This window comes from Triplophysa rosa, linkage group LG7 (genome assembly GCF_024868665.1).
Source record: "Triplophysa rosa linkage group LG7, Trosa_1v2, whole genome shotgun sequence".
Taxonomy (NCBI): domain Eukaryota; kingdom Metazoa; phylum Chordata; class Actinopteri; order Cypriniformes; family Nemacheilidae; genus Triplophysa; species Triplophysa rosa.
This window is the reverse complement of record NC_079896.1, coordinates 17,477,846-17,492,922: the sequence shown is the minus strand read 5'-3', so window position 1 is coordinate 17,492,922 and position 15,077 is coordinate 17,477,846. Positions and strand designations below refer to the sequence as shown.

At 39.3% G+C, this 15,077-nt stretch overlaps 1 protein-coding gene across 3 annotated transcripts in view; it reads left to right on the top strand.

The window, feature by feature from the left end:
* Window positions 1-15,077, top strand: part of tbc1d23 (TBC1 domain family, member 23) — a 521,932-nt gene that overhangs the window by 241,818 nt on the left and 265,037 nt on the right. For all 3 annotated transcript variants that reach the window (XM_057337199.1, XM_057337198.1, XM_057337197.1), the window contains 2 exons: window positions 9,465-9,600; window positions 10,136-10,330. In XM_057337199.1, the coding sequence (XP_057193182.1) occupies window positions 9,465-9,600; window positions 10,136-10,330 (331 nt within the window). The remainder of the gene's footprint in view (window positions 1-9,464; window positions 9,601-10,135; window positions 10,331-15,077) is intronic.

The following is a 15,077-nucleotide window of genomic DNA, read 5'->3' as shown; positions in this document are numbered from 1 at the left end:
TCACTGAGCATGCGGCACAACTCCTTGCCCAGGCCCTGGTAATCTCAAGGTTGGACTACTGCAATGCTCTCCTTGCTGGTCTTCCTGCAAAGGCTATCAAACCACTCCAGCTGGTTCAGAACGCAGCAGCACGCCTCGTCTTCCAACAGCCCAAAAGGGCTCATGTGACACCCCTTTTCATCTCTCTCCACTGGCTATCGGTTGAAGCCCATATCAGATTCAAGTCACTAATGTTTGCCTACAGGACTATCACTGGATCTGCACTGGCATACTTTCACACCCTCCTACACCCCATCAAGAACCTTGCGTTCAGCAAACGAGCGGCGTCTTGTATTGCCTTCTTTTAAATTGCTGTCTTGTATTGCCTTACATTCTTCCTAACTCGGTCCGGTCAACCACATATCTCACAACATTCAAAAAACTACTTAAAACCCATATCTTCTGTCAATACTTGACAGACAAATGAGGGAAAAAAACCTAACCCTCTCTCTTTCTCTCAACAGGTAGTGGTCTAGCTTTTGTTGAAACTAGTAACTTTGTATTAGCACCTAATGTATTATTGCTCCTGTATGACATATTGCTTATTGCTCCCTGAACTCTCTGTAAGTCACTTTGTAACACTCCTGGTAATAATAAACACCAGAGTAAATACAAACAAAAGATAGGGACACTGTTCCGTTAAAAATATTATATGTATTATGCCTCACAACGAGACGCAAATCATCAAACACAGCGTGACCTCAAAAGCACACATACATATGACAGTTCCTTTTATAATACAGATTAACAACTACTACCCGGGTAGGAATGAATGAGTGAGTGTGTGTAAAAGGCCAATGTCCAAAGTATGTATAAGGTTCGGATCAATCTCACCGGTATGTGTAAGAATAATCGTCGGTAGCTGATGGCCGTCACATCAATTGTAAGTCCTCCTGGGAAAGTAATCCATAAATCTCCACAAACGATAATACTCCTCCAGGAGATGGCATACAAAAGAGAAACTGTCGATAGCGTATATATATATATATATATATATATATACAGTATATATATATATATATATCCATCTCCTTAGCGATCTCTAGGACCAGAAGAAAAAACGTTTCTCCTCATCCATCTGTGCCATGCTCTTTATCCTCAACCAACATCAGTAACTTCCGCTCTCCCCTCACGTGACCAGGGTCACGGGTAAGTCTCGCGAGAGTGAAAAATAGGTCAAACACTTCATGAAAAGGCAAACACAGATCATATGGGGACAATACAACTAATCAAAATCAAATTAGCGCTTTTAACATATAGCAACATGTACTTGTCTTCCCATTTGTGGCTACGCCACAACTTTGGATAAAAGCGTCTGCTAAATGACTAAATTTAAATGTTAATGTAATGCGACTCTACTGCATTTACCTGTCGATGGAACAATCTGTTGTCTCCAGTGGGCACGAGGACTAGTGTTAATTTTGTCAGCTATTTTTTATTTTAGTCTTTGTTTTAGTCCCACGATGAATATACTTTCTAGTTTTTATCTAATTTGGTCATCCTTGTCCTATTTTTGTTTAGTCAAGTTTAGTCGACTAAATTTCTATGCATTTTCGTCTCATTTTAGTCAGTACAAACTTATCGCCACGCTGTATAATGGTTAAAATGATTAAAATCACCATGAAAGTTGTCGTTTGAGAAATTAGTTTTTATATTTCATTATAAGTATCTATTTTACCAATAAGCACAAATCAATAGAATGTCAAATCATGTGCATAGTTTATTCAACTTCATCTATCTTAATCTAAGAAGTATTTCCACAGAGGTTTGATAAGTGCATAGGCCTATTCTAGACATCCAACCTCTCCCTTAAGTTCTTGCCCAAATTACTAGCATCTTCCTGATGCCCGCAAAATATTGACAATTCCCCAGAAACAACGTGACTGACCGTGACGGAGAACCCTTGTAACGTAGTCGCGAACGGACTCACAGTTTTCGTGAGGTGGGATGTCTTTATTCAGTAGCCACAATTGCAAACAAACAATTTAGTGGAGATCAACGTGGCTCGAGCAGCTCATGAAAGAACACGGACCGGCTGGAGATCGTTAAACTCTTACTTGTTTCTTGTCTTGAGACCCTCAACGGCGCTTCCAGTGAGAGCATTGGCATATGGTTGCCATATTGCACAAATGGAACATCCGTCAATAGTTAAACAGTATTCTTGGTTGTTACTTATAGCAGTTTTCGGTCCAATAAGTAACACTTCTGTTTTGTCCGAGTTCAGTAATAAAAAGTTGTTACTCATCCAGTTTTTTATATTGACTATGCATTCCATTATTCGATGGAACTGCTGTGTTTCATGAGGCTTCGAAGAAATATAAAGTTGAGTATCATCAGCATAACAGTGAAAGCTAACTCCGTGTCGCTTTATTATATCTCCTAGAGGTAGCATGTATAATGCGAAGAGCAGAGGCCCTAAGACTGAGCCCTGTGGTACACCGTACTGGACTTGCGATTTGCGTGACACCTCATTGTTTATTGCTACAAATTGAAAACGGTCGGATAAATAAGATTTAAACCATTTCAAAGCTATTCCCTTAATGCCGACATAATTTTCGAGTCTATGTAGGAGTGTGCTGTGGTCAATGGTATCGAATGCAGCACTAAGGTCTAGCAGCACCAATAACGAGATACAACCTCGGTCAGACGCCAATAGCAGATCATTTGTAACTCTGATCAAAGCAGTCTCTGTACTGTGACATGCTCTAAATCCAGACTGGAATTCTTCATTGATGTCATTCCTTTGGAGGAAGGAGCATAATTGAGTTGAAACTACTTTTTCCAGAACTTTAGATATGAAAGGTAGATTCGATATAGGCCTGTAGTTCCTTAGTTCTCTAGGGTCGAGTTGGGGTTTTTTGACAAGGGGCCTTATAACAGCCACCTTATATGCTTTAGGCACATGTCCTAATGTCAGAGATGAGTTAATAATACCAAGAAGAGGATCTATAATTTCTGGGAGCATCTCTTTCAGTAGATTTGTAGGTATAGGGTCTAGTATGCATGTTGTTGATTTAGATGATCTAATAATTTTAGACAGCTCATCTTGATCTACGGTATAAAATAATTGCATTTTCTCCTTAAGGGCGCTGTAGTTAGTTTGTTCAGCGGGTTTCACTTCTGATTGCATTGTTATAATTTTTTCTCTAATATCTTGGATTTTATATGTGAAGTAGTTCATAAATTCATCACTGCTATGCTGATATACAGGATCAGAAGTCACTGACGATTTATTTTTTGTTAATTTAGCCACCGTGTTAAATAAAAACCTAGGATTGTGCTGGTTTTCTTCTATTAGTGATGAAAAGTAGGCGGATCTAGAAGTTATTAGGGCTTTCCTGTATTTTCGAATACTATCCTTCCATGCTGTACGAAATACCTCTAATTTAGTTTTCTTAAAGTTGCGCTCCATTTTTCGGGCCGCTTTCTTTAGAGCCTGAGTGTGTTCATTATACCACGGTGTGGGGCTGCCATTTTTAATCTTCTTTAAACGTAGTGGAGCAACTTTGTCTAGCGTTACCGAGAAGGTGGAATTAAAATTTTCAGTGGTAATGTCAAGATCTTCAACGTTATTTCTCATGATTTGAGACAATTCGGGCAGATTATCGAGAAACGCATCTTTGGTAGTTGAAGTTATTGTTCTACCATATTTGTAACAATGAGTTTTATTTGCAGCCGTAGGCCAGTGAAGCAAACATAATACCAGATAATGATCCGAAATGTCTTCACTCTGCTGAAGGATTTTAACGTCGTCCACATTTATACCGTAAGACAGTATTAAATCTAAAGTATGATTACGAAGGTGAGTGGGTCCTGACACATGTTGACTAATGCCCATGGAGTTAAGAGTGTCTTTGAAAGCCATTCCTAAGGCATCTGTAACGTTATCTACGTGGATGTTAAAGTCACCAACGACAAGGAGTCTATCTGCGGCCAGTACTAGTTCTGATAAGAACCCACCAAATTCTTTAATAAAATCTGTGTGGTGCCCTGGAGGCCTATATACAATAGCTAGAATCAATTTAAAAAGTGTTTTATCTTTAGTATTAGGTGTTGAAACATGAAGAACCATGACTTCAAAAGAATTATATTTAGAGTTCGACTTCTGGGAAATGCTAAGAGAGTTATTGTAAAGTGCTGCGACACCTCCCCCTCTGCCTTTTAGACGAGGCTCGTGTTTATAATAATAATCTTGGGGGACAGATTCATTTAAAGCAATATAATCATCTGGTTTTAGCCATGTTTCTGTCAAACAGAGCATGTCTATTTTATGATCTGTTATCATATCGTTAACAAAAAGTGCTTTATTAGAGAGAGATCTAATATTTAGCAATCCGAGTCGTAACAGTTGATTATCTGTATTTTGTTCATGTTTAGTTTGTTTAACGTTTATTAAATTACTTTCAAGAGGTTTACGCATTATTTTATGTTTGCTAATCCGGGGGACAGACACAGTCTCTATTTTGTGATGTTTGGGAGAACGGATTACTACATGTTGTACATTTTGTGTATTCTGCGACGTGAGACGGCAAGCAGACAGTTGGTTAAGCCATACTGTCTGCTCCCTGACCTGGGCCCCAGCGAGTCAAGTTTTAGCATTAGCATTAAGACTTTTTGCCATATTTCTAGACAGGATGGAAGTCCCAGCCCAGGAGGGATGGAGACCATCTCGTTTCAACAGGTCAGGTCTGCCCTCAAAACTCTTCCAGTTATTTATAAAAACTATATCATTCTGCAGGCACCACTCAGACAACCAGCCATTTAGTGATGATAATCTGCTATAAATCTCATCACCACGATAAGCAGTGAGGGGGCCAGAGAATATTACAGTGTCTGACATCGTGCTTACGAGCGCATACACCTCTTTAACACCTGAGCAAGGTAATCGAAGCCTTCAGGAATACACACATGAAATGACTTAATGCGGGGCTACACAGATTGCTAGGCGTATCAAAGTACCGCATGAGCGATTCAAGTGCAAACTGTTCTGTATGCTTTTGAATTGCTCTTGCGGTACTTTAATGTGATACGCTATACATTTTTTATCAGGGTTGGGGCTGAGATCATTAGGAAAGTGGATCTGATGGGCCAGAGTTGAGAACCACTGTTCTAGATGGCGCTGCGTGTCTCCTTCGGTGTGCAACCACACTGCATGCGTCAAGGCACAGAATTTCAGTTTATAATGGGTTATAGTATTTTGTTGCGCTGCTCGCGTTGGTCTTAACTTTGTGTCAATGGTCATGAAGTGATTCACACCTTGGAAGATGCGATAATCTCCTCCCCACAACATCATAAAATAGAGACTGTATCTGTCTCCCGGGCTAGCAAACATAAAATAATGCGGAAACCTCTCAAAAGTAATTAAATAAATGTTAAACAATTTAAACATGAACAAAATACAGATAATCAACTGATACGACGCGGATTGCTAAATATTAGAGCTCTCTCTAATAAAGCACTTTTTGTTAACGATGTAATAACAGAGGTGGTCTGTTTGACAGAAACGTGGATAAACCAGATGATCATATTACTTGCATTATAATTACTTATATTATTTACAACATTAAGATTCTTTAGCGGAGCGAAGACATTTCAGATCATTATCTAGTATTGTGTTTACTTCACTTGCCTATGGCTGCAACTCAAACTCTTTGTTACAAATACAATAACTTCAACTACCAAAGATTTGTTCCTCGATAATCTGTCAACAACACAAAAATTAACAAGAAAGAAACAAAAAAACAACAACTTCAGACTCAAACAAACTAGGATGCCACAATTTAGGAATGATGCAACTGGACCCCGCTCAAAGCAGCAGCGTGGCTCCAAGAACCAATGAAGTCGCCACCATTACATTGACTGCTCTTCCCGATTATCCGACAACACAGCACTCATAGCAATGCCCACAATGCCCATTCTTCTTTAGCCTCTACCATAGCCACCTATGGGTGGCTCAATTATGGGTGACTTAGGCTCAATTAAACGGGTAATGCTGAACGGGTAGGAGCCTTGACAGCACGACGCAAAGAGCAATTCACGTCTCAACCCACTGTCACTCATTAAACCGCAGAACAGCATACTAAAGCGAATACCTTGATGGCACATTGTTACAAGCACCTGGTGCACCATGCATTCGGACAACACAGCGTTATACTCCATAGGCCATAACGACGACAGGAAGGGGTTGGTTTTCAATCCATGACGCACACCCCATAGTCACTACCCACAGGTTTATATGCATTGAGGTAGCTGCTCATTGGTGAAATAGTTAATGCATATGAGCAAATTACAAGCATCACTACCTATGTGTGGTCTCTGTGAACCATTATTGAACGTGCCTGCCATTTTTTGGGGGGTGTGAGGAGTATCGTCCATTAAGGGTGTGTTAGGGTGCGAGTCCTGAGCCTACTCGACTGTAGGGTTTTAGCCTGACCACATGTTGGATCAAAGGGTCATGCAAAGCTCCTCTGTCTCTAAAAGTCAAACTCCAGAGGCAGCAGGGGACAAACGGAACACTCTATCGGCTCCAAAGTTCTGAGGGGAGAGGGAAGATTAACCATCACTCCCAAACTGTTATCTCACCTCAACCCCAGCAGGACAGTTTATAATTCTCAACCCTAACTTCAAAGGAACTGCATGTGGAGAATGAAGCCCTCTCCCATGTTGAGAGACAGCAGATGGCCTGGATAACACCAGAGGACCTTCCAGTACACAACACACCTTGGAAGGGTATTCTCTAAAAGAAGCCACAATAAACTGTCCAAACTGTATATATATATCTTCCTCTTGCATGCTATTCCTATAATTAGTCTACCTGTAACCTTATACATGTTCAGGTTGTTCTATATCTTGTGTGTATTCATTTTCTAGAGTTAATGGCTGTCTGATGAATTCTTGTGTGCCCTATTGTAACTTCATGTACTCGCATGTTTAGTAACGAAATCAGTCTCTTTATGTTTCCTGCACAATGATGTATAGAATGTGAACCCATCGTGCATCATATGTTTTTTATAATAACTTTAGTTAATAAGTTAAATTTGGCATCCTGCCATGAACATGCAAATAAGGCGCAGAGAAAGAGACAAAGAACGAATTTCCCGCTCACCGATGGCTGCTATACATTGTCCCTTTGACCTGCTGAGGGCGTGGCGTGTATGAGATTAAGACCAGTATCCTGCGACTCATTCTTGGCTCAGCTCGGCAGTTCAACTCCCCTGATACCTGTCTCATCTCTTTGAGATTGACTTTCCGGCAAATTACTTTGGCAAACTTCGTTGAACACTCTGATCTCCGGAAGAACTCTGTGAATTTCCTCACGCCGATCCATCAGTACTCTCTCTCTTTCAGAGGGCATCGGAGTTCTCATTGGCTCAGCAGTCAAAGCAAGTATAACTATTCAACAACGCGCCTAAGTTAGCCCCTTAACTTGTGGCGCAGCCAGGTGTGCGAGGCAGCAGAAGTCCGTTGTTCCTTCTTTTCCCCCAGTGGGGGAAAGGCAGTCTCCAAAGAGACGTCACAAACCAGTTTCCGGTGAGGGCAGGTAGAGAGGAAAAACCAAGCTCAGTTTCCAGAGTAGGGTCGATATTTAACTTCATGAAAGATGCATGCCCACCTGAGTTTGAATCGACCAGTCAGAGTTGAGCAGGGAAGAGGTTCTTTGTCCACTCAACAGCTAATTTGCATCTTTATGACCTCCTAGTAACTTTACAAAATACCAGTCCAGATCATTACATAAAGAGTATAAAGTGTTCTATGGTCACACAACATATATCAACAAGGAGGAAATCAAGAGACAAACATTTAGGTACCAAATATGCCAAGTTTAAATTGCATTAAGTCATGATTCATTCAGATGTATGAATACAAACAAAGCCTTAATCAAACGTGCATATTTACCAGTTACAGATGATTTAAAATGGCAAGAGCACCAACATATAACAGGGATATTTACATAATGTATATTTATAGAGAAGGACATTTTAGTGTAGTTTTGTCACAGATGTGGCTATCCTCAGATGGGGGAATATGTGTTATGTTCTTTAACGGCTTACTGATAGCAAAAGGGCCTCTGGAACCCCTGAAGAGATGATTGTCATAAAACTTTGGAGAAGCACCAGGTATCAGGCTATTTGGAGCCGACTCTCAGGGATCTAGGTGACCCCCAAGCGAGGTTTGCAAAACTCTGGTGAGGGGGAAGTTTTATGACATGACATTATCCAACATTTGGCAAGCCAGGCTCTACATCACAGTACAGAGACTGCTTTGATCAGTTACAAATGATCTACTTTTGGCGTCTGACCGTGGCTTTATCTCGTTATTGGTGCTACTAAATCTTAGCGCTGCACTCGAGTCGACACCATTGACCACAGCACACTCATACATAGACTTGAAAATTACATCGGCATTATTGGAATAGCTTTGAAATGGTTTAAATCTTACTGATCCGACAGTTTTCAATTTGTAGCAATAAACAATGAGGTGTCACGCAAATTACAATTCCAGTACGGTGTACACAGGGCTCAGTTTTAGGGCCTCTGCTTGTCGCACTATACATGCTACCTCTGGGAGATATAGTTAAGAGACACGGAGTTAGCTTTCACTGCTATGCTGATGATACTCAACTCTATATTTCCTCGAAGCCTCACAAAACACAGCAGTTCAATAGAATAATGGAATGCATAGTCGATATAAAAAACTGGATGACTAGCAAATTTTTATTGCTGATCTCAGACAAAACAGAAGTGTTACTTATTGGACTGCAAACCACAATACGTAACAAACAAGAATACTGCTTAACTATTGACGGATGTTCCATAAAACCCTCGTTGTCAACAAAAAATCTGGGCGTTTTATTCGATAGTAATCTGTCATTTGAAAGCCATGTCGTCAACACATGTAAAACCGCATTTTACCATCTTAAGAAAATATCTAAAGTACATCAAATGCTGTCATGATCAGATGCAGAGAAGCTAATTCATGCATTCATGACGTCAAAACTAGATTATTATTACGCACTATTAGGTGGTTGTCCTGTAGGCTTATTACAAAAACTCCAGCTAGTTCAAAACTCAGCAGCTCGAATTATTACACAAACAAAAATGTATGAGCATATTAGCCCAGTTCTATCAACATTGCACTGGTTACCTATTAAGCAACGCATTAACTTTAAAATCGTACTGATTACCTATAAAGCCCTACATGGTTTAGCTCCTCAGTACTCGAGTGAGCTTCTCTTGTATTACAGTCCTACACGTTCACTATGCTCTCAGGGCTCCGGTCATTTGGTAATATCTAGAATTTCAAAATCAAGTGCAGGTGGTAGATCCTTTTCTTATCCAGCACCTAAACTTTGGAACAGTCTTCCTTGTACAACATTTGCCTCTTTTTATTTTATTTCTTTATTGTTTTCTTTTCCTGTTTTTTAGATGACATTGACAGTACATCAGTACCGGATGATGACAGGAAAGAGATTGTCAATATTCAGACTTGGATAAACAAACCAGATGTAAAGCATCATATTCCATGCAACGAGGTTAAGGAGACTGGACACATGTTCCCAAGGTGAGAGTGCTTGCCTTAACACGATACATTAAACTGATGCAGCTACCTAAGCTTTTAATGAATGAACAATATTAACAAAGTTGACAATGTTTATGCTTAAAATGTGCTCATGCATTGCGGTTTTGATATTCATTGATATTATATCTTGGCAATATAACATGAGAGAAGCATGCTATCACATATAACAATATGGCCATTATTTTGTTGTATGAATTATAAATGTATATGTTTTCATGTAGAAAGAGGCCTTAAAACAAACTTAAAGTGATATTGTCTGTAATTCACTACCCCAAAAGAAACAGCTACCCACAAATGACTCATTAGAACAATGTTGTAGCAACATTATTTTGTTACATAAATAAAGCAATCCAGGTAGTGAAAAGTATAATCAAATTATGAGTAATAGAATTACATTTAATTTAAGTGAGAAAAACCTTCTTATGATGGTCTTTTTAGCCATTAAGATTTGTTAAAGCTTGCTTTGGATAGTTGTTTGTGATATTTGTGTGTTATTGAACTGTTTTGTCTTCCACAGTCATCTGCTGATCACTGCAACACACATATACTGTCTGAGAGAGGTTGAGTCCCGCAAAGGCTTTGCTTACATTCAGTCCAGACAGGCCTTAAACTCTGTGGTGAAGATCACTTCTAAAAAGAAGCACCCAGAGCTTATCACGTTTAAGTTTGGCAAAAACAATGCTGCAGGGGTGGGGATAGTGGCTGTGGAGAGGTATGTTCGCTTTAACAACAAAACACCAAGTGACCTTTGTATAAATCAAGTGTATAGAGGATGCCCAGATAGCAAACCGACGTAGAATCAATGTAGAATCAACATCTCTCACGATATCGAAACGACGTTGATCTCCGACGTCGATCCGGCATCGTTTTGCTCATCGGGGGAATGTTGAATCAACGTCAGTCACGCCATTCAAAACTAACCGAAAATCGATGCAATTAGTTCACTTATCTATCATTGAATCGATGTTGATTTCAGTTGGGTGAAACGACATTAGAAAATCAACTCGTATTCAACACGAAATCGACGCAATTGATTTACTTACCTAACATTGATTCGATGTTGATTTGAGCTCGGTGAAATGACGTTATAGATCAACACATATTCAACATGAAATCGACGCAATTGGTTTGCTTTCATACCATTGAATTGATGTTGATTTCAGCTCAGTGAAATTATTTTTTCAAATAACATAATAAACTTTAAAAATTAACATTTAACATCACAAAATGCATAAAACTAATAGATACATAAGTTTGTGTATGTAATAATTCATTAAACATCACATTCTTTTACATTGCTTATTATTATTTATACTAAATAATAATATATTGTATATTCAGTGAGGCAGAAAAGGGGATGTAAGGCAGGACATTAAGAGACTGACAGCCTCAGACATGATTCACTATTATTAGTGCTCTTTACTATAAAATAAACTATCCAAACTGGACTATGTGACTCTCCTTTTCGTTCCACAAAAACAAACACACAGAAAATATTTATTTAGGTGACTTTGAGGGACCAGCACCAGTTCAAGTCAAAGACCTGTCAGAGTTGTAGATTAATTTAAAATTCCAATATTTACAGTCAGATTCTGGAAGATAAATTCTTCAAACCGTGTTACAAGTGGAAGTGGTGCTGGTCCCTCTGGAGTCACTCTCAACCTATCTGTCTTCCTGTTAAAGACAACCTGCTTAATAATAATGTACATCTGAATAAAAGGCATCACTTTATACCCCCGTTACAACTACAAACTAGTTTTCCTTAATAACATGGTAGTAGTCAGTCATTTAGGGAACATAAGTAAAGTCACTGTGGTGTACTGTAGGCCAACATCTGTCCAGGCCAACATCTGATCTCTTGATGTCTTCAACTGGGATATACAGAAAAATAAAAGGCCTGCATTAAAAATCAAACAATTCATACCCGTTACAAATCAAGTCACAAACTGTCACAAGAGTATTCACATAACTGTAACAAACATTTTCTGTGACAACCACCTGAAGAAAAAAATCTAATCAGTGTATAGAACCAAACTGAACAACTAGTTGTTGATGACATCGCCGTACACACATGGGACATGGTAACATACAAAAGCTTCGAATAGTTCACATATCTTTTTTTCAGTGGCGATGTTAAAAGATTAGAGCATTTACATGTGAGCAGCTCATGCTTGTGTCGCCGGAGCAGCGCTGAAGCAATGCAGCAATCGTTTCGAGTCTACACGTGTTACACTGCTCGTGCTCAATTAATATGAAAGTGCATTGTTAAGTGCACTGCAAAAATGCATATGGGTTGACAAGAAAAGTAACGATTTAATTATAATGTGTGTAAGTGATGTCAAATGTGTTTTAAAACGTTGTCAAAACATCAGAAGGTTGTTGGCCAAACAACATTAGTATTTAAAGGATTTATATCATCTTAAATGTTGCCCTTTCCTACACTGGAACACAGACAGTACGGCATGCACAGCAAACGCTGCCAGTGCGAAAGGACAATGGGTTTGCAACCGCTCTCCCTACACGCTACTCATGTGACATGTACACTCTGCTCACACATCCAGTATGAAGCTGGCAGTGTAGTATAGAGGTATAGTGGTCAAATAATATTTTTATAATTATATTTCATCTGTGAAAGGCGTAGGACCAAAAACCATTCGCCCAATCAAAACGTTCTGGCCAAACGCTGTGACTGGTCATGTGTACATTTTCAGCCAACGTATTTTGCATACCACTGCACACCCTGTTCACGCAGACATCATATGTCATCAGTGCGCTCATGTCCGCTGTGTCAGTGTATGGAGAATGGCGGACAATCAACAACAATCAAGCTTTCCTGCGGAACCGGCAACAAGTAAATCTACAAAACGAAAGTCAGTTTTTGAAAAAGCAGTGACGTAAAAACATCTGGATCACGAAAGAGGAAAAACTCGAATTAACATCGGTTCAGCTTTTACAAGGTGGAGACTGCTCAGGCAGGCAAAGGGTCTGAAAGACAATACCATGGTTGCTCTCTTTCTTTTGGACAGATATGTACATGCTTTGAGAAGAATTTAATGCATTTAGTTTGTAATTCGTTACGTGGATTTACGAAATACATTTATGTGTTTGGAGGAGGCGTGGCTTTGGACGGCTAATCGCATTGAGGGTGGGATTATAATTCCAGTGCTAGCAGGCTAAAGTTAGCACCTTTCCAAATCAACCACCCCACCTTTAAAACAATGAATCTGCGCAGCGCTGCATTAAGTCCTTGATTACGCTTGTTCAGGTGTGTTTTATTTGGATCAGGGCTAAACTCAGCAGGAATGTGGATCTCGCGAGCCACATTAGAGTAACACTGCACTAACATTGAATGAAGTATAACAATAACAATGAACTCTTTAAAAATTCAGATCAGACCGAACTGAGTATTCTGATAGACCTTGGTATTACAGTGTACAAATAATCATTATTTTAAACTGTAAATGCAGCCTAATAAACCTGCTGCGATTAAAAATAATGTTAGACAAAGCGAAAACCACTCACTGCTTTTGACAGATTCACTTTATGTACAGTATGCAGAGAGACAGAGCAACACAATATCAGCATTGGACTACGGTTAGTGCTACATTCGTTTTACTCCAGGTATAAATACAACAATATAAAGCATCAACAGGCATAGCCGCGGGAACGTATTTTGAGCAGGGGGTGCTGTGATTGTTTTTTTTTTGTTTGTTTTTTGCCAGGGCAGAAGTTATGACTGTGCCATGGGCGAGCCGCTTAGTTTAATGTTAATAAATAATGGAGGCAAAAGTGAATTGCTGCCGAGAATAAAGAAGGATGCCAGTGTGATTATAGGATACAGCATAAAAACAAACACATAAACGCATGTTATATTGTAGCGTTATTCGAACAAAATGACCAGGCGTTCCTCCGTTCAACTTCTTTATTTAGGAGTTTGACAATATAACCAGGTTCACTGCACTGGCCGTAACACACGCCGAACATTCGCACCCACACCAACACTTAACTAAACTTCCCGAACCCCAAAAGCCAACCTTCCTCACTCTCTCGTCTTAAGGGCACAGGGAGTAATTACCTTACGCTATAACCTAATAACATTAAATCACCACTTTAATGACATTACAATATGTATGCCTATAGCCAAAGCACAATCTGTTGTACAAAACAAATTTAGTTGCGCGGCGGCAGCTTAACGACCCAAACATCAACCTATAAACCATGGGCAAACCAGTCACGCGATTAAACAGAACTGCATGCTGCACGGTGACAGCACATAGAAATCAACCCGTAACGTTACACATTCTGCCTGTAGACCTATTAGCCACAATCTCAAATAAAGAAATATCTGTCTTATATTACTGCTGGCCTGCATGCAATACTCTGAAAGTGTCCTTTCTGGGTTGAGGCTGATGAAGTCCTGCATGAGGACATTAATGTTCAGTTAAAAAAAAATCAGAAATTCGTTTTTGCGCCATTTGGACAAGACCGCTTGTGACACTTGACCTTCACTAACGCATTGACGTCATGAGACATTTGTGTTGTCACTGTAACAGTAATGTTATTATAACAAAAACAGTAACGTTATTAATGTTTTCAATGGATATTAATGAATTGACACATTAAGAAAATGTATTATATTTATTTATGATAAAACCTTTTCATTTACGGAGTGTCTATTTACACGGAGTACAAATAGCCCGCCCAAGGCAGCAATGCTTTTTACACTAACCGAAAATAGCTGTATTTTCTTTGGATTAAGTAGATGTAGTAGTTAGATGCTATTGATACTTCTAAATAGTGGCAGATAATGTTACTATTTGCACCTCAGTGTTGTTGCGCATTAAAAATTATGCAATAATAACAGAGTGTAAATCATTATATTTATAAAAAATATTAAAATGATGGCAAATAGTTGAGATATTAAAGCCCTACACCCCTAACCTTACCCTAAACCTAAACTTTATGAATAAAAATGAATTTTAAGTCTTAAATCAATTTAATTGAAAACAAATGCCTTTATGATCTGTAATGTGATAGAAAAAGGTAAAAGTGCATGTACAGCAAGAGTTGGATTAGAACCTGGGTCTCCTGTGCCATATGTAGGGGTATGGTCGGATCAAAGTTTACCATCTGTGATCGTAAAACACAGTAACCTCTCAGCAGAACTACGACCAGGCACCAACAAGTCTGGCCAAATGTCCTATTCTCAACACCTTCATCACTGACCAGGACAGATTCGGATACTCTCCCCTAGACTTCAAAGGAGGTTCTTGGGGGAGGACAGGACTGTTCACCAAAGTGAGAAAAGCCATGTGGCCCCCAGGGACTGAGAGCCTCAAATTCTTCCAAAAGAATGTCTCTTTCTCTTTCCTTAGCCACAAAAGACTGGTTTAAAGTGTATACACATGAATCTCCACATTGTATGCTTGTCTCTATGTTATTCTCCTTCACCTATAACC